Source organism: Dromiciops gliroides, chromosome 2 (genome assembly GCF_019393635.1).
Source record: "Dromiciops gliroides isolate mDroGli1 chromosome 2, mDroGli1.pri, whole genome shotgun sequence".
NCBI classification, from domain to species: Eukaryota; Metazoa; Chordata; class Mammalia; order Microbiotheria; family Microbiotheriidae; genus Dromiciops; species Dromiciops gliroides.
In genome coordinates this window covers 308,912,889-308,936,225 of record NC_057862.1, presented here as the reverse complement: position 1 = coordinate 308,936,225, position 23,337 = coordinate 308,912,889, and the positions used below count along the sequence as shown (strand labels likewise).

The following is a 23,337-nucleotide window of genomic DNA, read 5'->3' as shown; positions in this document are numbered from 1 at the left end:
AATTGAAAATGAGTCTCTTAGTAAGCCATCTTTTGTTGCAGACAACCCCCCATTTAAAAAAAACCACCTAATTTAAAAAACAACAACACCCTTCATGTAAAATCTGATCATAGCTATGACTGACTAGCCCTTCCTTTATTAAACATGACATCTGAAGAACTTTAATTCCTCATTTGATCATTAAGTCAACCACTCCCAACCACAGGATTTCAAAATTGATTTTAAAAAGCAGGATAGGTCTTTCACTTCAAAATCCTTAAAAAAAATTTTTTTATCGTAAAACAAAACAAAAATGAAGCCAGAGCACTTCTTTTCAATGTAAGACAGTATACTTTTAAAGCCCATAATTATAGGTTGTAGTTAATAGGCAAGCACATATGCTATTGGGCTCCTGAAAGAGTATTTCCATTTAGCCTTTAGAGGAAGGAATAGATTAAAAAATAGTTAGCACCCCCTCCTCTCCCCCATCCCCCAAATACACTGAAACAAAAGACTGATCTGTTTACATAGTCACATGAAAAATAAACATCTTTATTTTTGCCTACTTTATTTCATTTTTCAAATAAAATTTAAATCTGTACAAAGTATACTGTTACAGTATATATTTTGTAAGAATCAAAATGCCTAAAATAATCACAATACTTCAATAAGCAGTACAGTAGAACCTTGCTAGTTTCCATTTTGATATTCCACAAACTCTCAGAGCCAGTTGACTCACGAGCTATCTGCCGTATTTCCATATTCTGAGTTCTCAACAATGGGATGGACATGCATGGCAGCAAATTAGGGTTACATTACATTCCAAAACACTGCTTTTTAATTACACAACAATTGCATTTATTTAATACAGAATCCTTGAATTTGGTTTTAAAATTGCATTTGCTTACTTTTTAATTGGCAAAATTCAAGTACCCTCAAAGGGCTCCCTAATCAGTGCAAATTAATGATATTCTACTGTATATTGGCACATCTCCAATGAAGACTAACTTGTAAACTCAAATATCAACAACTCTGCTCTAAAGCCTTTAACATACTTCTGGTCCTTATAACCAAAGTCGTTTTGTAAAGACAATAAAGACAACTCTACTTCTGAAAGGATATTGATTTGACTATTCTTTAGTGGAGAATTTTCAAAATGAAGTCATTAAAATTTTCACTATAAAAAGTTTACAAATGTGATTAGAAATGTCAAGGTTCTGATTCACAGCAGACTGATACAAACTTTATATTCCAACGAGACTTATTCTTGAACTTTCAAATAACAGCACAACTATGTTAGCTGTATTAACATTTTGGAATAGTTGTACTAAATTGATAAGTGGTACTGGTCTAGCAAGCATAAGTACACAGTATATTTCAATGAAAAGAATTGTCTTTATAATATTTTATTTCTTTTCCCAAAAGGAAACATTAATGTTTACATTCTTTAATAAAGTTAATCTTACATCAGAATATAACTTAATACTGTCTGCAACAGGAACAACATACAGTAAATATGAAGCACATTTAAAATAAGTCTGAATTCACATAGATTAACATCTGTTGGTTAATAAAATATCGACAGTATTACAATCTTACAATATTTACAATAAGAAAAATCTAGAGTAATATATACCTTTCACAGCAGGATTTTTGTTTCTTCCAGTTTGGGATTGTGCATACACAAAAAGCTCAAAATAAAGCAACTTTTCGACTTACTCTTAAAATAACAACTAGAGGAAAGAGCTATTACAACCATTAAAAATAATGGTGAGTTCTCATTGTGTCTGTGGCATCCAAGGATCCAGCTAGTCATATTCAAACTATCCAAGGATACCACCACAGCCTTAGTTACTCAGATGCTGCTCAACTTAGGACCTCCCTGACAGAATTGAACAGGTATTTTTCCCATACACACACCATGAACAAAAAGGAGGAAAAGTAGGTTTCAGCTCACACTTTACAGCTGGAATACTCCAGTAGCCACAGATTACAAACTTGGCCTAGAAGAAATTCAATTTAACCACACAGCAATTACAAGAGTCAACTACCCAATGAAATTAGAACATTTTATAAACATGAACTTTTGAGGCCTCACAACATCCCTGTGAGGTAGGTTAAAGGATTAACATCAAGTTAGTACATGCAGGCATCTCAGACTTGGGTGGGGAGGGATGGGAAACAGCAGTTCAACCCACACTGTGTTCATCCAGGTTGGCTGGGAAGTGATGAACATTTCCACTGAAAACAAGATGGAATACCCATTTGTCTGAGCTGGAATTTGGCTAGGGCACTAGAGTTAACACCTTCCTCTCAAAATGCCACAAGCCTTCAGGATGTGGGCTCCATGTCTCTTCTGAGAGAAAGTACCTGCAGCAACATCATGCAGGATATAGGATCAGTACTAACTCAAGGAAAGCAGGTACAGCTCTTTAATCTATAAGACTCTACAGGACCTGAAGTCACCCATCCAAGTAATGACCTGATCCAAACCTGTTTTGTTTGAGATCTAATTCCAGGGATAAGGGCTTCAGGCCACTTTGGACTCAAGATCTCACAGGTAATCAACAGGTATCTGTGGATTAAATTAGTAAATTGTATCATAGCTCCTTAAATGGACAGTTATATTAGAAACTATCAAAGTGTGAGTCTTCTTGTGTCAGGTAAGATTGTTTCTCAGATCCTTAGGCTAAGATCCAGAATGGTTGGTTGGTTGGTTTTTTTCACGATGCAAGCTATTAGTGTCTTCACTTCACTCAAACTGGATTGGCTGGCAAACCAGATTGATTTATTTAGTTGGTTTTGCTTGTTTCCTACATATATGCTAGCCCAGAGCTGCTGTATTTAAGTTAAACACATTTCAAGAGAACATTCTAACAATTTTTCCCCAGTGAATTTCCAGTAATGATTGCATTTCAATGATAATACTCTGCAAGTCATTACAAGACCTAAAGTCTCCCTACCTGAAAAAGTCCAAATGTTTAAGTGTTGAATGTTGCTTCTATATTGGCCCTATACAGAATCATTTCTATATAGGTTCTGAATGTTGCTCTACATAGATTCCTTCTAAATATGTAAAAATATATATGTCTCATTAATTTGATACATGATTCATCTTCCCATAGTGGAAGCTTTATAGTCATGTGTTGCAAAATAGAAAAACATCTCCTTCCTATGAAAGGAAATTTAGTTTCCTATTGTACACTTTTGAATAAGCCCAAGGGCATGCCCCAAAATTCTGTAATAAAACTAATACACACTAGAATGGTGTATAGTTAGACTCAAAGTACTGTTTCTCATAAGCTTCTAAATTGGGAGGAAACAATTTGTCAGATGCCTGTCCTATTATATGTGTTTCTATAATTTCTAGTTTTTTTAACTCAGAAGTTATAACTGAAGATACATACAAGCATACATACATAGACAACATATGTATATATCTTTAAAGTGTTTGCATTTAACAAGGGGTTGGGGGTGGGGTGGGGTGGGGTGAGAAGAAATATTAGCCAGCCTTATAAACTTGGCTCTTGGTCACAAGTGTAAACCAATATTTACTGATAAAAGTTGCCAACACAAAGACACCCAATTAAGTGTTACTCATAAATACTGGTTTAGATAGAGAAGAAACAATGTATTTTTTGTTCCATACAACCTCTAAATAGTAATACGGGTCTCCCTCAATTCACAGAATAGCTGTGTTCCGGTGAAGCATCTTTACATAAAGCAAATTCTCTTTTTACCACTGACTTTTATCATAAATTGGCCTTTTTATTGGGGAATATATTCCCGAAACTTAATTGGAACTTTTGGTAACAACGCCAACTTATGAAAGCAACCAGCTTCTAGCATACTTTTGTACATTAGAATTTATACCTGCTCAGAGTATCTATCCAGTTGTTTACTTTTCTAACTCTAGGACTATCGGTCTTATTCACTCTCTCCTCTGTCCCTAAACAAAGGAATTCTTTATATATCTGGGCAATTTCTGATTCCATACCCTCAGCATCTAGAACTTTGTTTCATTCTCTCTTTTGTCTGGCTATTTGTCATGTCTAAAAGACCAGGGTTGCAATGTCACTTTTTGCCAGTAGGTGCCACCACCTTTCATTTATAGTCTATTCCAATCTGAAACCTGATTGCAAAACTTTAGATTATGTAAAGTGAATTAGTTCCATACTTTATCAAGTATGTGTGTACATATGTGTACTTATACATATTTTTAAAATTTGCATATGAAATTTTCTTAAAGGGAATCTATAGTTAATGTTATAATAGGAAATGGGGGAAGAATCCTAAAAGTCCTCAAATCCCATTTCAAACTGCTGGTTCCCTCTTGTTCATATTTGGTAAATAAATGCTCTGAATCATTAAATTTAAGCTTGCTAAAGGAAACTTGTAGATAAACTTAAAACCTTAAATATCAAACCCACTAATTTTCTCCCTATATGTGGTGGCATAATCTCCAAATTTGGAGACGAAATCTTTTCAAATCTTCTGAAGGAAATACATAGGGATAATAATGAACACCATCCCCAAATCCCAAAATAGATTTGACATTTGACAGTTATGAATGTAAATAACCCTAATGACATGAATCTTTAACTTACAATATTGCACTGAATTTTTTAAGGAACTTTTTGAAACAAATAAGTGCATATTTGTTAACTTAATTACTCCATGTTATCCCATACTTAGATTAACTGGTACAATTCTACAAAACAAACATAAAATCTTAACAATGTAAGTTTAACTTTTCTGAAAAAAATTAAACAGAAAGATAAAGTTCTGACAGAGTCAAATTCACAAACATATTTGTCATACAGAAAACTACTTCTTAAGAACAACAGTATTTGCAAACAAAGTCAAGAATGACTAGAAAAGTCATGCAGTGGAATAGCATGTCAAGAATAAAACCCCCTCCTCCCCAATGAAACACACTCTAGCATTCCAAAAATAAACTAGGCCCAAAGAGAGGCCTGTCGCTTGTTGAGTTTTAAGTATGACATGCCTAAAAAGCTATAGAAAATGGAACATAGATAAATCACTAAATAATTTTACCCTAAAAAACTTCATGTATTATTTTGTTCTATTGACAATAGCCATTGATTATCTTTCTCAATACCAACTATTATGCACAATCTAACAGCCAACAGAAGAAAAGGTCTGATGTGTCAACTTTTACACCTTTAAAGTTACAAGAATACTTCTGATTAAAATAAAGCTTCTTCATGTATCACACCCACCATATTCCCCAAAAGGCCACCACAGAATTCCTTAAGGGAATTCATATAAGAAGACAGTTGTCATTCTAATCACATCAGATGGACCATAAGAAAACCTACTGACAATTTAAAAAAAACAAAAAACTTATTTACAACTCACCAGACCTCTTCCCTTCGAACAAGTTTAGCGGTCAAAACATGCACAGAAAGAACCCAAACAGAGCTTCTTGTGCTGAAATCTGGATCTTAAAGACAGCATTTCATATACTTTTCAAGGTTTTCATTTTGTATATTTACATAGAGGTCACATAAAGTACACATTTTCAAAGGGTTTTGTTGGCAAATGTCTTATTTAAGTGGAATCAAAATGAGATTTAGTTTTACCCAACTATAAAATATTTTCTTCACTTTTGTTAAGCATGCTTAATTGTAAATAAGTTTTTCATTTGGGTGAGATATCGAAAACATTGCAGGTTTCTCCTGATGACCAGGAAATTGGAAACACCTAGAAACAAAAGTGAAAACAACTGATCTATCTTCACTTTCAAAGAGAAATTAAATACAAAGTAGTGCAAAATGATAAAAAAAAGTTGGAAACCTTTTAGGCAACTTTATAGACTTTGCCCTGAGACTGACAGTTTTTACACTGGCAACACCATGTATAACCACAACTGCTTGCAGAAAGCCAGCTACCATTCATTTCTTTGCACAACACTAAAGGAAGCCTTGGAAAGACTTTGGCCTAGTCATTTAAATCAATAATAAACATTAGCTCTGAAATACATTTATTTTAAAATATATAATTGTTAAACTGAGGGGCCATCTAAGAAGGTCCTGTACTGACTAAAACAAATGATAGTTTCAAACTATAGTAGAATTTTAAATGACTATAAAATTTGGGTACCATACTATATTTCAGTGCCAACTCTATCAATTAGTCATAATAAAAGAAATACTACAATTGTTAACATAATTAACATGTTGGGCTTAAAAAATGTATCTTCCAGGTAAAAATTATGAATTCCTTTCATTTAGACATCTAATAATAATAATGTGAGATATTTGTCTAAAATTAAATAAATTTAAAAGAGGACTATCATAATGTACACATTTGACTGGAACCAAAATAATACTGTATAGCTTTTATGATAAATGTTTGTTAGACTATTCAAAATAAGGAAATTATTCCTAAAAGTTAACTAAAATATAAAGCATTATTTGCTTAGGCAAAGCAGAAAGCCAAATACTATTAGCTGATCCTGCAAAAGGGCATAGGAACTTTTAGAAAACAGAAGTGCTAACATATTCCTCACCACAGAAATGATTAGGAATTCTGTACTTTTAAAGCATTACAATGAATAACTAAAGAAAAAAAACTGGCAAGGATATGTAAACTGAGTCTGCTAAAATCATACCTCAGATATGTTATCGAGGGCCTCATATGAATGCAGTTAATTTGTTGCTATGTTTACAACTTTCAAAAGAAATATAAAAATATACCTCAAGTTGTAATTTAGTGATAGCCATTTCACCTGGATTTAGAATTTTATTTGCTCTTTAAACAAGGTGGAATGGGGGGAGTGAAATGGGGGAGTAACTAAGAGAGGAAGAAGTAGCTTCAAAAACTAAAAACATCTAAGAATTTATTTGAAAACTACCAGGTTATAACATGGTCCTAAGACTTACAGCAGACATTATACAGCACATCTGCTTTTGAGAACTGGTTTTTAAATTATTAGGAATTTGGGAATATCTGGTATTTCCTTCAGAATAATGAAGCCCCTTAGCTTTGGTTCACTTTGAATGGGCCCAATAATGGCCAAGTCCATAATCCTTGGGTTTTAAATTGTTCCATAACATGCCACCTATACATAAGTAAAACAATAAACTTAATGCATTATCATAAGACCCACAAAGATGGAAGACCATCACATTCCACAGAACAAATGAAGTAATCATTGACTTTCCAGAAACATCCCTAGTGCTGTTTCATTCACCATCCTTAGCAAATAACTCAATTCAAGCACCCATCTTAGCACCGCTAACTACATCCAATTATAAGATCCTCCCTACTTTTAATCCATTCTTCCTTATATCACTCACATCTCTTTCACAAACTCCTTAAACAGAGTTCCAATTTCCAAACCATTAACAACTTCAACGACCTTTCTTGCATATACATACATTTTACTATCTTTTAATTCATAATTTTCTTTAACTAAAATGTAGACTTCCAGGGAAAAAAAAGTCAGGGAAGAATCCTGAACTTAAACTGCATTGCACATGGCTTCTTTGTGACCATTATGTTGGGCTATGCTGCGGGGACAAGGGTCAACAATCTCTTTAGATCCAAGCCCCTCTAATGGTGGCAAGTATAGATGTCACTGAGAGGTCGAAGGCCTAAGAAGGGGAAAAGAATGCAGAGTACCAAGTGGCAGAATATAATATAAAGGAAGGAAAGCAACAGAGAAAAAAATGTCAGAGATGTATATGGTGTAAAGTAGTATCGTTCCACAGGAATCAGTGGTTGCTAGCTTCTGCTCTAGGGCATTCTAGTGCCAACCACCAGATTGGTTGGTTATGATCATGGCTTGAAATAGTCAAGATAGGTGACAATCAAATTATCCCCTACTTAAGAAGGGTAGAAGGATATCATAAGGATATATGTGCTCCATCTTGTTCCTGACTCATCATGTAGAGTCCTGAAGGTAATTGATATTAAACAATAAGCATTCAACAAGCATTTAAGTGCCTACTATGCACAAAACACTCTGCTAGGGGTTATGTTCACAAGTATATTTCTACATATTCCTGTGGAGATCACATAGCTGCCCAATAATATATAATGGCAGAACTTTATGGCCTCCTGAAACATCAAAGCAAGCCAAATCAAGAATGTAATAACGGACTTACTGCCTTTTTTTTTTTTTTTTAAACTGAGCTAAATTCTAGCACATGAAATGCTGGTAAAATTGACCTTACTATATAGGAGGTTACTAATGTATATCAAAACAAAGAATACATGGTCACAAAGACCACTTTGAACTTCTAAATTTCAAATGGTACAACATTCCAATCATAGGAAGGAACTTTATTTACAGAACACAAAGGAAAAAAGTCTACACTAAATAATATGGACACCATTAAGAATCTGTATTTCCACATATTAAGGAAGAACTCTTTGACACAGTACCTGCCCTGTACTCAACATTCCCATAGTGACATAGCCACTTAAGCCACCATCTATTCAATACCCAAACTTGCTAATTTATCTCAAACTACTGGCTTCGGAATTGCTATTTTCACTTTTCAACTGAGTTCTTTTGGTACTATGTAGGTATTGTTTCCCTCATACTAACACTGGAAGGTCTGATGTTCTTATGGTTAGGACAACATCCTCTAAAGTGACAATTGTAGGAGTTATATTTTTAAAAAGGAACTTTTTAGTGACTGAGGACTTAAACTTAACACACATTCTCAAATACTAAAATTTGATATCTGTCTGTCTCTCTCACACAGACACAGACACACAGACACACACACACACACACACACACACCCTCCCTAATACTCATATCCTATCATAATGGCCTGCAAGGAAAATGACACAGATACAATGAATGAAAAGCAAGAATAAGGGTAACAATTACTGCTGTTTACTGGTACAGGTTTAGTTAACTATCAAAATTCAATCAAAAGAAAATTAATCTCTCAATGTTTCATTTTCAGTCTAACAATGTTCTGTCAACAACAAAACTCTACAAAAACCGCCTTAATGATTTCTTTATTTTAAAAACTGCTTAACCAGATATTTTTAGTTTCTACTTTTTCTATTCTCCAAAGTGATCACATGTCAACTATAAATATTATATTCAGAGTTGCCATCAAATGTCCAAAATATTAGTAATTGAAAATATGAACTTGTTTTAGCATTCTTGTACATCAATGTCAGGATTTTATACCCATTCCAAACATTTTGGGAAAGGATGAGAATAAAGTCATTAGATTTGGTATGTGACTTCTAACTTAGGAAAGAAAAGCTTAATTTGTTTACATGTTTAAAAAAGAATTATGCATGGCATGAATGCAATGCTATCAGGCCTAGTTATACAGGCCTCTTTCATAAAATAATTCACAGTATGAAAAGTATGTGTACATATATGTATAAAAGCATACATACACACATATGTGGACCACAAAAAAAGAAAAGATGGAATGTTTCAGAAAAGAGAGAAATACACAGAAGGCAAAAAATAATCATGGCTATAGTGGAGTTGACATTGCTGGCAAAAAAAGTCCATATCTTAAAAGGAAAGTTTCTAAGTTTGAAGCTGTAACATTAATAAAATGCAAAAAAGATATGAAAATAAAAAGCAAAAAAAATCCCATAAACATCAAATTTGTGGGAAAACATTAAGCAAAAATTAAGGATATTAATAAAAATGTATTTCATATGGTCAACCAAATCTTCACTGACTTAAGGATATAAGGTACATAGTGATGAAAATCACCCAGATTTTTAACATTCATATTATATCAGTTGTCTCCCTCCCATCCACCCAGATTCAGTTCATGTCTCCTGCAGAAGTATAACACCACTGCATTAGAAAGTACAAGAAATGAAAACAGTGAGTACAACTGATATCGATGCATTGACTTTTATTACAAATGTACTTGATCACTTGGCTTCAAAAAGTTTAAATCAATACCCTATTTTCTGTATGCTAGTACAAAGCAGACTGTTTTACAAATTAAATACCTAAAAATTTGACAAAAATATTAAAATTTGATGAAAAACAATTATAAAAATCCTTAATCTCTCTTTTTAAGAAAGGAGGCAATCTTTCCCAGACCTGTTACGCAATATGAAGGTTGACAATTTTTAGACTAGGTAGCTAAGTTATATTTTGTTGTTAGCATACATAGTTCTTAGACTAATGGTTTTTATTGGTATATAATTCAGTTAGTTTCCTGAATGCCACCTGATTGAAATGTAATCAACTACCTTTAATTTAATCATAATTTATACTTACTTTGCATAGTTTGCAAGGGATAAAGATTACACTATAACTAATTATCAGAGGCTGTTATAGTGCTATTTTAAAAGGCAACAATGTACTTGTTCCCAAATAAAAATAATTGTCTACTTTGGATAAGGAAAGGGTTAAAATTACTAGCAGCCTTCTGCATACCTGAAAGATCAAGATAGTAATCCATCTGTACTATAGCAACTCTATTCTTTAAAAGTATTTGTAAAATCTTTAAAAAAAACAACACAACATACTGCTATATTTTATACTTTAGTTAAACTTCAACCCCTTTCAGGGAAAACTTAAAAGTGACACTGTCAAGGATTTTTGTTGGTAGGTTTTGGTTTAGAGACTCCATGGCTTTTGAAAAGCTAGAAAACAGTATTCTTTTTTTCTTATTGTTTCTTTCTATTTGGCAAATATTCATCTGTCCTCCAATCTCTATCTTATAGAGTAAAAGCCAACATGGCTTTTCTTATGAACTTCCTTTGTTGTGAAAAAGCATGTATAATGATTTCTGTATAGTTCTGGTTAGTTAACTTTAGCTCCCTCTGTGGCTGGATGACTGAATGAAAAAAAAAATGAGGCACAAATCAACAGTGGCTTTTAAAATAAAAGATTAAACACCACCACCACAATCACTACCACCGTCACCACCGTCACCACCATCACCACCACCACCACCATCACCACCACCACAATTGGTATTTAAATCTGGTGGCTATTTTCTTCTGGGTTGAATTACTTGACAGTGTCTCTCATTTTAAAGAATGTCAATATTGCAATGAATTTCAAGTTTTCTTTCATGCTCAGGCAATATAATTTGACCAAGCTATTGGACCATTGTAAGACAAAGCAGATCATCAAGGAAAATAAGGCAATACTTGTTTGGAATTGGTTTTGTTTGTTTTTTTGGCACATTTGATCATACTGTCTTTTTTGAGTAACACATATGGTCAAATATACCTTTACCTTTCTTGTTTTAGCAAAAACAGGGTTCCATTAAAAGAAAAACAAAGAAACAACTTTCAGATGCAAAACACTGAGATATTGAACCATAGTAAAGTACTAAGCCCCTGGGTTGGGGGTGGGGGAGGGTGGGGAGGGGAGAAGAGAACTGATGCAACAGGAGCATCTTTACAGTTATTTATCTTTTTTATGGTCACCATGTAAATCTTAGTATATCTGTATGTGGGTTAAAAAAATCCACTGACTGCAAATCAGACACTGTGCACAAAAACTTGCTAAGATTGTGTTCAATCAACTCTTATAGCATAACTAGAATTGCACAACCCATATACTTCTATCTGGTCCAATTCCAAAGCAGAATCTGAAATCTATAGTCAAGGGTTCCCTTTAGATAATTCTGACCCTAAAGAAAATCTTGTGAAAGAACTCTCTTCTCTATGATAAGAAAGGTCACTTTGCTTAAATTTGACTTGGTTTTGCTGACTTGCACTACTTACTGCTGGCAAATATAAAACACTGATCTAGAAGTATTCCAACCACCTGTGATACAATGCTTGACTTTTTAGACCTATAGTAAACCAGAAATAAAAATCAAAGCCAATCACTTCTCTAACTAGAAACAGCACAGATAATGCAATCTTTTCCATATCACAGTTAAAGTACAGTGAACAAAACTGCTCAACAAACTTTAAAACAACAACAAAAAAAATCCCAGATCATCAATCAACGTTTACATGCAGGTGAAAAGCATTCCAAATGACTCACATTATGTACTGTCAAAGCTTAATTCTACTATTTGGAAATAAGAAAAATGCATCTTGGGGAGAAAAAAAGCAATTTAATAATTTCCAGTGATTTTTAAGTAAAAGAAACTCCTAACTACTGTAAGATCATATTTTTAACATTGTATGAATACTAAAAGCAAATTATTTAAAAGAGAAACGCACAGTACAATGGAAATAGCTTGTTTATCCAACATATACAGTAGATCTCAAAAACAAAGAAAAAACACAACCAGGGAACTTTTAAAATATAAAAATAAAACCAAATGAACCAGCAGAAAAGTTACTTTAGACAACTGTTTCACCTTCCTAGGCCAATGCTTTACAATCATTGAGAAGCACAGATACCTTCCTGTTCCTACAGGTGGTGTCTTCTATATACAGCAGTTAGATCTACATGGTTAGGTTTGTCAAGAAACAAATTATTTCATCCCCAGAACTTTGAGTCAGACAAGATTCTCCATTTACTTAAATGCTTTCTACAGAATTCTGAACAAAAATGTACTGTTTAAGGCATCTTTTTTATAACATTTTCTCTTCACTCAATGATGATAGTCATGCAGCAGTTTAATGATAAAAATATATTAATATTTTACTATACAGCAGCAAGAAGTTAGTTGTCAATTAAAAGCACACAAACATCTTAAAGGAAAACCTGTAAAAGTCTATAGTTACAAATAACTTCAGTTTGGAGGACAACAGCTGACAAATCAGTGCTCTCCTAAGTTCTGCATTTTCATACCCTACACCTTGAATATAAGAGTTACAAGAACAAACTTGATAGGAGGCTTGTACACTTGGGGTCACAAATACACTTAGAATATAATGTAGCCAGTAATAACTAGCACCACAGCTACATGGAAATCCTTTACATACACCAACTTGGCTTTCACTTTTATATGAAACTCAAAATCCATGGCTCAGTAGGATAACTCTATAATTGTGTTGCACTGGTTTCTAACAGGCCTACATAAATTAATAGCACTGGCATAAATCAAAGGATAGCTTCAGACCTCTTGCAAGTTTAGGAAACAGTGCTAGTGTCAGTGACCACACAAAGACTCACTACCTGTTGTCCAAATACAGGTTCACTGGAAATTGCTGCACATAAGGTAAGTACTTTAAATCTTTCTACACATAATAAAAAAAATATATTATGAACAATACAAGTACATCTCATATACACAATAATGACAATACGCCTACTTAGTTGTAAACCAAACAGGAGCAGAAAAATATTATGGGAGGAGATATTCTTTTTTTCTTTTTCTTTTTTTTTTTTTTTACTATTTGAATAACTTTGGTTCAAACCGTAAAAATCACAACTTAGCAAATTTCATTTAAATGCCTTTTTTAATAATTTTCTTCATGTTCACAGAAGTTTCACTGACCATTTTATATGTTTAAGGTCCAGATGCAATGCATATTGTATAAAAGAGAGCACTTATTGTTTACCTTGCATGAATTAAACCTACGTACCTTTAACTCTACAAACTTCTGCATAACATTTAGACAAAGCTCAGACACACAGCATGCCTAGCCCTCATATATATACACATCTCTAATCACAGGTATATAGGGTGTCAAATATACTATAATAACCTCCATGTAAGGTTTGAAATTTGGTAACAAAATGAGAAGAAAAAACTAAAAATATTATTTTACGTGTTCTAAAATATCTCTTTTTTTTGTGCTAAAGTCAAATGTTAGCTCAACATGAAAAGGACTTTTTTTTAATATAATTCAGCAATATTATAATCTTGACCATTTTGCAAACACTTTTAATAATAATAGCTTAAACGTGTACAAAAGTTCTTGGTTAATTAGGGAAATAAACACTCAGTTCTTTATATTTTTTAATCAAGTAGGAAACACAGTTCATATATAATGTTATTACTTTTTTGTTTTTTTTTTTTTGTTTTGTTTTAGCAGCTGCTTACTGTTTTATATGGTGGATAAAGTGGACAACATCCAGCGATGGGTGGCAAGTCAAGAAGAGAAACTGTCAGTTGGTGGAGGTTCGGTGGGTGGTGGGTGCTCCCTTGGAGTTAACAGTTACTTTTTTTTTTTTTTACATTTTTTAAATTTTATTTTCTCTCTTTCTTTATAGTATAGTTTTTTTTTTCCTCTCTGTGTGTGTATGTGTGTTTATGTTTTTTACAGTTTGATCAATCTTCCTCCCCCTCCTCCTCCCCCTGCAGCAGCAGGGTTGCTGCTGCTGTATCCTCCTGCTGCTGCTGCTGCTGCTGGTGGAGCTGCTCGCAGGCAGCCCGCTTCTCCCTCTGCTTTTCCTGGATCTTCTTCATCTCCTCGGAGTACTTGCAGAAGGTATGGCCGAACTTGGCCCACACTTTATAGGGGACAGTGATGGAGTTGCGGTAGGTGGGCTTCACCTCGCTCACCCGCATGAACACCCCGTACTTGTTGGAGCCCACGTCGAAGAAGAAACGCTTGTTGTCCACAGTCAAGGAGGTGCCCTCGGGCAGCTCGGCCGGCTCCTCCTCCACGCCATAGTCGTCGATGAGCTTGGCCAGGGCGTCACGGAACTCGATGAGCCCCTGGGCCGGCAGGGCGATGGTCTGGCCCTGCGTGGAGCCCAGGCCGGGCCCCCGGTTGACCGTCTGGCGGATGCGAAGGAAGCGGCCCCGCTGGTTCTCCTTGAGATCCATGTAGTACTTGCGGTTCTCCCGCACCAGGAACTCGCTCTTGAGCGCCCGGCGCGGCTCATCCTGCGCCTGGGCCAGGTCCGGGGGCTGGCTGGGGCCCAGCTGTGCGTAGTGCTCGATGAAGTCGCCCAGGTAGTCACGGAACTCCACGGCCACCGACATGGAGAGCGTGAGGCGGCTCTTGTTGCCCCCAGCGCCCACCTCGGCGATCTTCAGGAAGCGGCCCTTGGCATTCTGCTTCACGTCCAGGTAGAAGCGCTTGTTCTGGATGTCCACCCGCTTGGAGGCCAGCTCCTGGGTCTCATGCTGCAGCCCCCCCGGGGCCCCGCCGCCGCCCCCGCCGCCGCCGCCCCCGCCGCCGCCCGAGCCAGAGCCCGGGTGCCCCAGGGAGCCGCCAGAGCCCAGCGCCGCTCCGCTTTGCTCGCTGCCACTGTCTCGGTCCGCCATGATGCTGCCGCTCAGCCGGCCGCCCGCCGCCGCCGCTCCGCCTGCCGCTCCGCCTGCCGCCGCCGCCGCTGCCTTCCCTTCCCCCGGCTCCGCCTGCCGCCGCCGCCGCCGCTGCTGCAACCCCCACAGCCAACCAGCCGATCTCGCGAGATCTGAAGGAAAAGAGACGAGACAGACGAGACCCGGTAACAGGGCACTGACTCCCCGAGTACAGTAACAGGGCGCCCTACTGTACGGCGCCCGGCACGTGACCCCCCGCGCGCTCGCTAGCGCTCACTCCCCCCTTCTTATCCCCCCCACCCCGCCCCCAGCCTGCGAGGCAGCGCCCACCCCCCCAGCACCCGGGTCGGGGGGGGGGGGGGGGGGGGGGGAAAGGGAGAGGAGGAGGGAGCTGGGACGCGTCGTCGCCGCCGCCGGGCTGGACCCCTCCGCCGCCACAGCCCGCAGGGGAAGGGGGGGGGTGGGGGGAAGGGGGAGCTGCCACCATCCGCAGAGAGGGTGGGGGGGCAAGGCTTCAAATAGGTCATCGCCGGTTCCGACGTCCGTCGGGGCCCAGGGGACCCGGGAGCGGCCTCCCCGGGGCCTGCGCAGCCACCTGGGGGGAGTGGGAGAGAGCCCGAGGCAAGGCCATTCCCCTGATTCCCCCATCCACCCAATCTAAAGTGGGGTGAGGGGACAGGCCCCGCTCCGGGTTCTCCTACCGCAGAGCCCTGGCCCCGGAGGTGGGAGACCCGCAGGAAGATGAGGAGCCGCCCGGCCTCCCGGAGATAGAGCTGGGGCCGCCAGCGGAGCAGCAGACACCTTGCCTGTCCCTCCCTCTGTCTCTCCCCCTCCCTCTCTCTCTCCCTCTCTCCCTCCCTCCTCCCCCTCCCCGCGCACGGCAGCGGCTCTGGCCTCAGATGATCCCGCTCCCCCTCCCCCCAACCGCAGCCCCGCACCGCCCAGTGCACCCGGGTGGGGGCACTAAGGGAAGAGAAGGAGAGGCCGGAGTCGAACTGCTGAGGGCGCTTACAGGTCCTCATCCCCTCTTCTTTGCCCCCCCCCCAAAAACCCCTGCCGAACCACAGTAAGCTGCAACCAGCCCCTTATAGGACAGCATAGCACCCCCCCCTTCCTCCAACATCCCAGGGAAGGGGGGCACCAGACTCATGGGTTGGCTTTGCTTAGGTTGCAGACCAGCTATGCAGCAAAACCAGGGTACCCAGCCATCAGACCCAGGAAGGAGTGGGTTTCCAGAATAAAGGAGAAATCAGAATAAAGGAGAAAACCAAACCAGCTTTAGGAAATCCACTCTACAAAAATGCCATCATTTGAGGGGGAGGGGGAAACTGCAGCTCTTTCCCAAAATTCATTAGGGCAGGTCTGAGTCCTTTCCTGTCCTAAGATCAGGACTCCCCAGATGTGACAGGAATGGACTATCCCTCTTTCCTCTCTAAAACAAACAAACAAAAAGATCCTATTTGTCTTAAGTGAGGGGATATGACGGCCGATGCCTAACACTGGGTCCTAAAATGATGATGGAAAAGGATGATGTCCTAGGGGGATAGTATGAAAGAGAAGAGGGCCCAAAAGTCCTTGGTTCACCCTCTGATTCAACAACCAAAGACCCAATCCCTTTCTCTGGGGCAAAAGACATTTCCCCCAGTCCTTTAGGAGGTTCTGAAAAAGCTGGAGCTCCCTATCCACACACTTCACTTCCTGAGGGGCCTAATGAAAGGAATCCACAACCCAATCCTTTTCCTCCAGGGCTGAGTTCAGGAGGAGGCTGCTATTACTCTTTTCCCCAACACAAAGGACAGACCAAAATCCGAACAGGTTTCTCAGAGAGTTGAAAGTTCCAGTTGCCCAGCCCAGGACTTCCTTCTTAAAACTAAGCCTAGCCCTGGCAAGATTCCTCACCAAAGTTCAGCTCTGAAATAAGAAGGGGCATTAGAAACCGTCTATTAAGTAGGGGAAGGATCTAGAATCAAAGGGGCAAGAATCATTTTGGGGTCTAAAACCATCTAATAGTCTCTTTTCTTAAAGTAGGCCTCTTGTACCTAACTAATCAAGGGCCTTTGTACCTAAATAATCAAGAGTCCAACTTTCCTTGACTGAAGGTAAGCTACTTAAACCCAGGCACTCATTCCACTGATAGGGGCTCTCTATCACCTAAGCAGTAGGATTCAGAGCATTTCTGATATCAAAAACCAAGTCCAAAAACTAATATGTGTGCCACCAGCCCAAGGTCACCAACCGATGTCTAATCCAATCCAATAAACATTTATGATATACCTACTATGTACAAAGCACTGAGCAATAGGTTCTGGGGGATGGCCTCATAGAGGGGAGGAAATTCCCAGCTCTGTGTCAAACACAAATTGTTTTCTCCAGATGAGAGTTTTTCAGGTATCCCAACAGAATCCCTTCCCCATTCTCTTCTGTCCCTTCCCGTCCCTCCCTGAAGCCCAGGGTAAGGGGAAACTAGGCTCTACTTCCCCTGCTACCTTTTATACCGAAAATCCACCTTCTTGCTCCCCCAAAGGGGCCCAGTCTCTATTATATCAGCAAAGGCAAGGAAAACGACAAAAGCGCTCCATCAGCAATGATCAGGACCCTGGATAGACCCGGGTCCCTTCCCTCTAGATAGGTATTTGCCAGTATCCCAGACTTTTGGGATAGCGCTTCCTGGTTCAGCTTTGACAGCGAGAGAAAGCAGTTTTGAGCGGCCAGGAAGTTGGTGCCTTCATTTGGGTTCCTCCGCTTATTTGGGTTTTCCTCACACTTTCGGAGAAACAGTCCTAGCAGACTAGGAGCGGGCAACAGTCACACTAAGGAACTAACGCCCCAAAGGACAATCTTCTTTAGGGAGGCCACTGGAAAGAGGAATCGGAATCACGAATCCTTTTCCCACAGTTTCTTACCGCCATAGGTTTTGCTTTGAGAAACAGAAGTTTGTGTTTGAGGATCCTCAGAATTCCCCCAAAAGCAACTGTAGCCCTCAGACGCTCAAAAAGGTCTTGGGTCCTCTATCGAACAATGGAAAATGCCTAATTCCCGTCAAAGCAGTTTTCAAAGTGCGGATAAGCTGAAGCCCATTTCCTCTCTGTCCCATCCGTGCAGGTTTCAGAGGAGCCCCAGGGAACAGAGGCTAGCTAGGGAGACCAAGACTGGGAGGAGACAATCCTTCCCCGATACAAGCACCACCACATTAATAACAAGAACAACAAAAATAACGCCACCACCACAAAAACTGGAGGCATTTTATACCAGTTTCCCTCTCCCATATTCCTACTTTACATTACAGCCCAAACAAGAAAGGAATGGTATGTGTCATCATAAAAGAGTTCAATTATAAATAAAATAAGGCAAATTTTAACTGCTGGCGTAGGAAAAAAAAGGAATTTCATGCAAATTCCCTAAGGGCAAATGGTTCTCAAGTTAAGAGAAGAAAACGAAGTTCTCTTTACTCTAGAGAAGCCTACAAAGGCGCTCTGAAAAGAATGAATATGATTGCAACTGGGTCCGATATTTACAACGAAAAATTGTTCAAGTTTAATTAGAATTTTGAACACTGACTTACATTTAGCATTTAAATTGCAAATAAAAAACTTATCCACTTAAATAAGAGAAATATACTCCTTTGTTAATTATCTGAGCTCTATTCATCAGGGCGCCAGAAAGGTACTTCACATCCATTATTTATATTTGTTATTTTAAAGCAAGTGTCAGGTATGAAATTAAATACCTACAATTGAAATGAAATTGAAAATAAAATACTGGGGAAAACGATATTTTAAATTAAAAGGCCTGAGACAAAGAATGTTAAAGAAGAAAAAGGACTTTATCAATCTCAAGTCTCTGATTTTTATAGAGGAGGAAATACAAGTTATCCTCCCAAATTGTTTAAGTGTTTGATTTTTCTTTAAGGATTGATTATATTATTGGAGGCGGGAAGCAAAATCAAAAACCTACCCAGTACATAGTATTAAGTTTACTGAGACTATTTTTATTGTACAATTTTGAATGATTCTAGCTTCTAAAACACCTTTACAAAAAATTGTTAGGCACGATTGCCCATATAAGAAAAGCTATGAATACATAAAACCAAAAGAAACCAAATCAACTCAACCAAAAAGAAAAAAAAAGGTTAGGAGAAGGAAAGGAAGATCATTTGATTTCCTGGGATCATAGGCTTTAGGTAATTTCAAAATTAACAAGTTCTACTTGGAATTTTAAGAATTAAAGTCAACACATACATTAAAAACTACGAAACACTAATAAAAAAATCACATACCTACCTTCCTCCCACCTCTTGCTTGTGAAGTTCCCTAACCAAAACAAGTTATCTTGATTAGGATATCAACATTTTACAATGTGCATAAACAGAAGCAAATCAAGAACTAGCGATTTTCATGAGCTAGTTTAAAAGCAAAAGAAAGAAAATCCCTGACAAACCAAATACTTTTCTGAAAAACTGAAATCACAACTGAGATATGATATTAATGATGCTCAACATGGAGGACTTGGCCATTTCTTTTAATAGCCAGATATAGGGAAATTTTCAATACATTTTAATATTTCAAAAATCCAGAAAATCATTTAATTCATTATGAAACCATTATCAAAACATTTGTCTTATTGCTTCAACCAATTCTGTAAAGTTCTACCTCTTCAAGTTTTAGTCATTATAAAGGTTCGTGGTTAAATTTTTGATGTGAGCATTAAAAATCTGAAAAGGATTAATTTATGTAGTACTACCACGTTACAAAATGCCATTAGAATAGTTTGAAAAGCGAGCAATAAATACAATATTAACACAAAGAAAATTTCAGTAACCAATTCAAGGGAGCAGAAAAAGTACCCAGAAAGACAAAGCAGGATACAAATTTTTTTAATGCTCAGACTCCGGCAACCTTTCTTTTCTTGTTTTATGTTTCCGTAGTTATTTAAATTGTTTTCAAGCTACTCAAAGGAATTAAAATAAAAGTTCTAGCAACAGTGAATACTTCAATTCCCAAAATCTCTCTTGATATTTATAAAAAGCCCAAGTTTGGGGGTTAGCAATGAGGAACCTGAAGGAAAAGATTCTTTTAACCTCAACGAACGATGGCAAATCAAATTCTGCTTTCCCTAAATTACTTCCCAAGAGACAATGAGTTCTCTCCGACAGGCTACCAGAAAAATCAGTCTCCTGTTCGGAGAGTTTTTTGTTGTGGTCAAAGGCCCGGGATTACGGAGGGGAAATAAGAATGGACCCACGAATCCAAAGATAGTGGCCTGACTTCCTCCAAGGGGGTAGACACAACGGTTTTTAACCACCTGAGCTCGCCGAGTTTTGAAGATTTAGCAATATCACAAAAAGTTCCCCGAGAGCCGTTCTTTAAGTCCTCGGCCCCCGACAGTGGGTATCGTGACCTAAGCCCAAACAGTTTCTGACCTCTAAGAGGAAAGCTGTCGCCACCAAACAACGGGGATACCAAGGCTGTCCGAAATCCCCATAAGCCTTTCTCTTTCAGGGATCTTGACCTTTAAGGGGAACGAGAGGCAACCCCGTACCTGGGAGGAAGACAATCCAAGTATCCTACCCTGCCCAACACTGACAAAGGCCAGAAATGGAGAGAGGTAATGGGGGAGGAGTCGGGCTCCAAGCTCCAGCTCCCAGGTGCTGAACCCCCAAAGTAGATTGGTTTGGAGGCCCTATCTTCTGATCTGACTTGACAGAAGCTGTCAAAACCAATTTGTTTATTTTTACAACGTTTCAATGGAAGTGTGCGCTGAGGTAGAGTAAAAAAGGATCGAAATAAACGACAGCATCTTATTCCTATATTATATCTCCCTTCCCCCGCACCGCCCCCCCCCCATCTCCTTTAACCCTCCTCGGTTTAGAGGGGGAGGGAAGAAGAGAATCTAAACATCAGGGCTCTTCAGAATGGAGGGAAGGTAGGCAGGGGCACCACAACCAGTGGAAAATTGGGAAGAAATTAGAGATATTGAGAATTTGGTGTAAATCAGAACCGCTGGTGGTCTTGAGGATTTGGGGAATTTGGGGAGATGAAGTACGTCTGTGCGTGCGTAAAGGGAAGTAGTGGTAGTAATGAGGGGTGTTGCACAGCCTCTCTCCCCGAGAGGGCGGGTGCAGAGATGTCTGCAGTGATTAAATAATAATCATGGAGAGAAGGAGGAGCAGGGGTGGGCGGTACCCGCTCCGGCGGGTGCACACGCACCGAGCGGCGGGGCTTGGGGTGCAGCTGGGCTGCTGCAGCAGCGGCGGCGGCGGCGGCGACGACGACGGCGGGAGGGGCTCCAGGCGGGGGGAGGGGGGAAAGACAGAGCGCGAGGAGGGGGGGGGAGAATAGATTGGGGACAGGGGGCGCGCGGCGCGCGGCGGGCTTACCCGGGCGCTGTCCTGCAGCAGGTGAGGGGAGGGCGAGAGAGGGCGAGCACGCGCACACACCTGTCCCGGGCGGCGCGAGCTGCGGCTCTAGCTGAGGCTGACGGGCTGGCGGGCGCCCGCGCGAGCAGCCGAGCTGAGGAAGAGAAAGGGGGGAGGGGAAGGAGGAGATCAGCAGGAGGAAGGGGTGGGTGAAGGGAGGGGAAAAAGATGACTCGGCTCCGGCGCGGGGCAGGCCCCCGCTCAGACCCTGCCGCTCACTCGCGGCCCTCGCAGCCCCCCGGCTTCCCTCCTCCTTTCCCTCCGGGCTCCGCTCGCCGCCGCCGCAGACGGCAAGTCGTGGCAGCCAGACGTCGGCGCGTAACCCGGCGCTCCGTGCGTGACACCGGGAGACGTCAGCGCGCGCTCCCCACCTTCCACGGCTCGCGCCCTCCTCCCTTCCCTTTCTCCTGCCTTCCCTTCCTCACCCTTGCCCTCCCTCCTGTCTCCCACTCCTGCCCGGGAGCGCGCGCCGCCTCCCTCCTCTCGCCGCGCCCCCACCCCAATTACCGAGCCAACCGCCGGGAGGAGCTGGAGCGGGCGGGGACTCCGAGAGGATGCAGGAGGGGGTGGAGCGGGGGGGGGGGTAGTGAGAGCAGGACAGGGCCCGGGGCGAGGGGGCCGAGGCGCGTCACCGCCGCCGCCGCTAGGGGATGGGAGGTGGGTCTGAGAAGTCCGGGAGCGGCCTCAGCATCCCACGGTCAATCTCAGGGATGAGGACCTGCCCTGTCGGATGGGAGAGGGAGGGGCGGACTGAGGCAGCGACTGGCCCAAATCCTTGGTCTCGCCCCAGCTCATAGAGCCCTCCAGCCTCCGCGGCGCAGGGCCCTTAGCAGCCCGGGGGAGGGGGGGGGATGCTGCAATTCACCCCGGATGCGGTCTGAGTCTCAGCCTCCCCGCGCCCCAGGAGTTTAACCTCACCTTTAGTCTGCTGGAGGAATTAGCATAAAAAAGAGACTGGAGATTTAGCCAGATTTAAGCACCTGCCTGAAGGGTCTTTAACTGGAAAGGAGAAGAGAACTCCTGCACCGCGGCCTCTCTCTTCCTCGCTGCCCCCCTCTTTCCCCTCCTCCCCCCCTCCTTCTGCAGTCTAGGTAAAGCTGCTGCAGTTAGAGTGGCTAGTTCTAGGGAAAATTTACCTGTTAGACGAAGGAGAAGAAAATGATGAGAAAATATGAGTTAATAATGTTCATTAAGAGGCTGTGCTGGGATAATTATCAACTTTTAAAATGGTTATTGAAACCTTATCGAGTTTGACGTTAGGTCTTTACCAGTTTTCTCCCGTATGTAGTTCCACATCTTTCCATCGTATTGCATTATGTAAAAAATAGAAGTGACAGCCATTTAAAAATATTATCTGCAAAAGGAATATTAAAGTACCTCTATCCAACCTGTAGCAGTCATTATTTAAGTAACAGCCTGGTAACCTGTAAGTACTTTAAAGGAAAGTTAATCTATGATCTAGGAAAACATCAACTGGTTACTGTCTTAGTCTAGTTGCATTTCTATTTATGCTGCAATTAAGTGGCAGTATGCTGCAATGCATGATTCACATTTAGAGAATGTGAACTTTTTAGGGTAATGCACATCTTTCCCCCTCCCCCAAGAAGCCAATCTAGTTAAGCCTATGAGACAAAATGGAGATGAGGAAATATAATTAATCTCGTTTTATAAATAAGGAAACCGAACTGCAGACAAACTTACCCAGTCACAGTCTTGGTGGCAGAATTAGGAAGAGTCTAGATTAGCTGTTATTCTGTCCACCAAATCAGAATTTCTTTCCTCAGTTATTCCCCTCCTTTCTTGCTTCATAGCCTGTACCTTAGTTGC

At 40.4% G+C, this 23,337-nt stretch overlaps 1 protein-coding gene across 3 annotated transcripts; it reads right to left on the bottom strand.

Moving 5' to 3' along the window:
- Positions 1–510: 510 nt before the first annotated feature.
- On the bottom strand, positions 511–22,578 carry PURA (purine rich element binding protein A). Of its 3 annotated transcripts, none has more exons than XM_043984410.1 (2): positions 22,429–22,578; positions 511–15,247 (listed from the first exon to the last, which is right to left on the bottom strand). In XM_043984410.1, exon 2 carries the CDS (start codon positions 15,093–15,095, stop codon positions 14,151–14,153), a length of 945 nt encoding a protein of 314 aa, XP_043840345.1. In that variant the 5' UTR covers positions 15,096–15,247; positions 22,429–22,578; the 3' UTR covers positions 511–14,150. The 3 variants fall into 3 exon arrangements, with proteins under 3 accessions (XP_043840345.1, XP_043840346.1, XP_043840347.1); XM_043984411.1 differs by lacking the exon at positions 22,429–22,578 and adding an exon at positions 21,472–21,838; XM_043984412.1 differs by lacking the exon at positions 22,429–22,578 and adding an exon at positions 15,797–15,941.
- Between the last annotated feature and the right edge of the window lie 759 nt (positions 22,579–23,337).

What these genes read in the sequence shown, in the direction of transcription:
- PURA (XM_043984410.1), bottom strand. Translation starts at nt 15,095, where the DNA reads ATGGCGGACCGAGACAGTGGCAGCGAGCAAAGCGGAGCGGCGCTGGGC.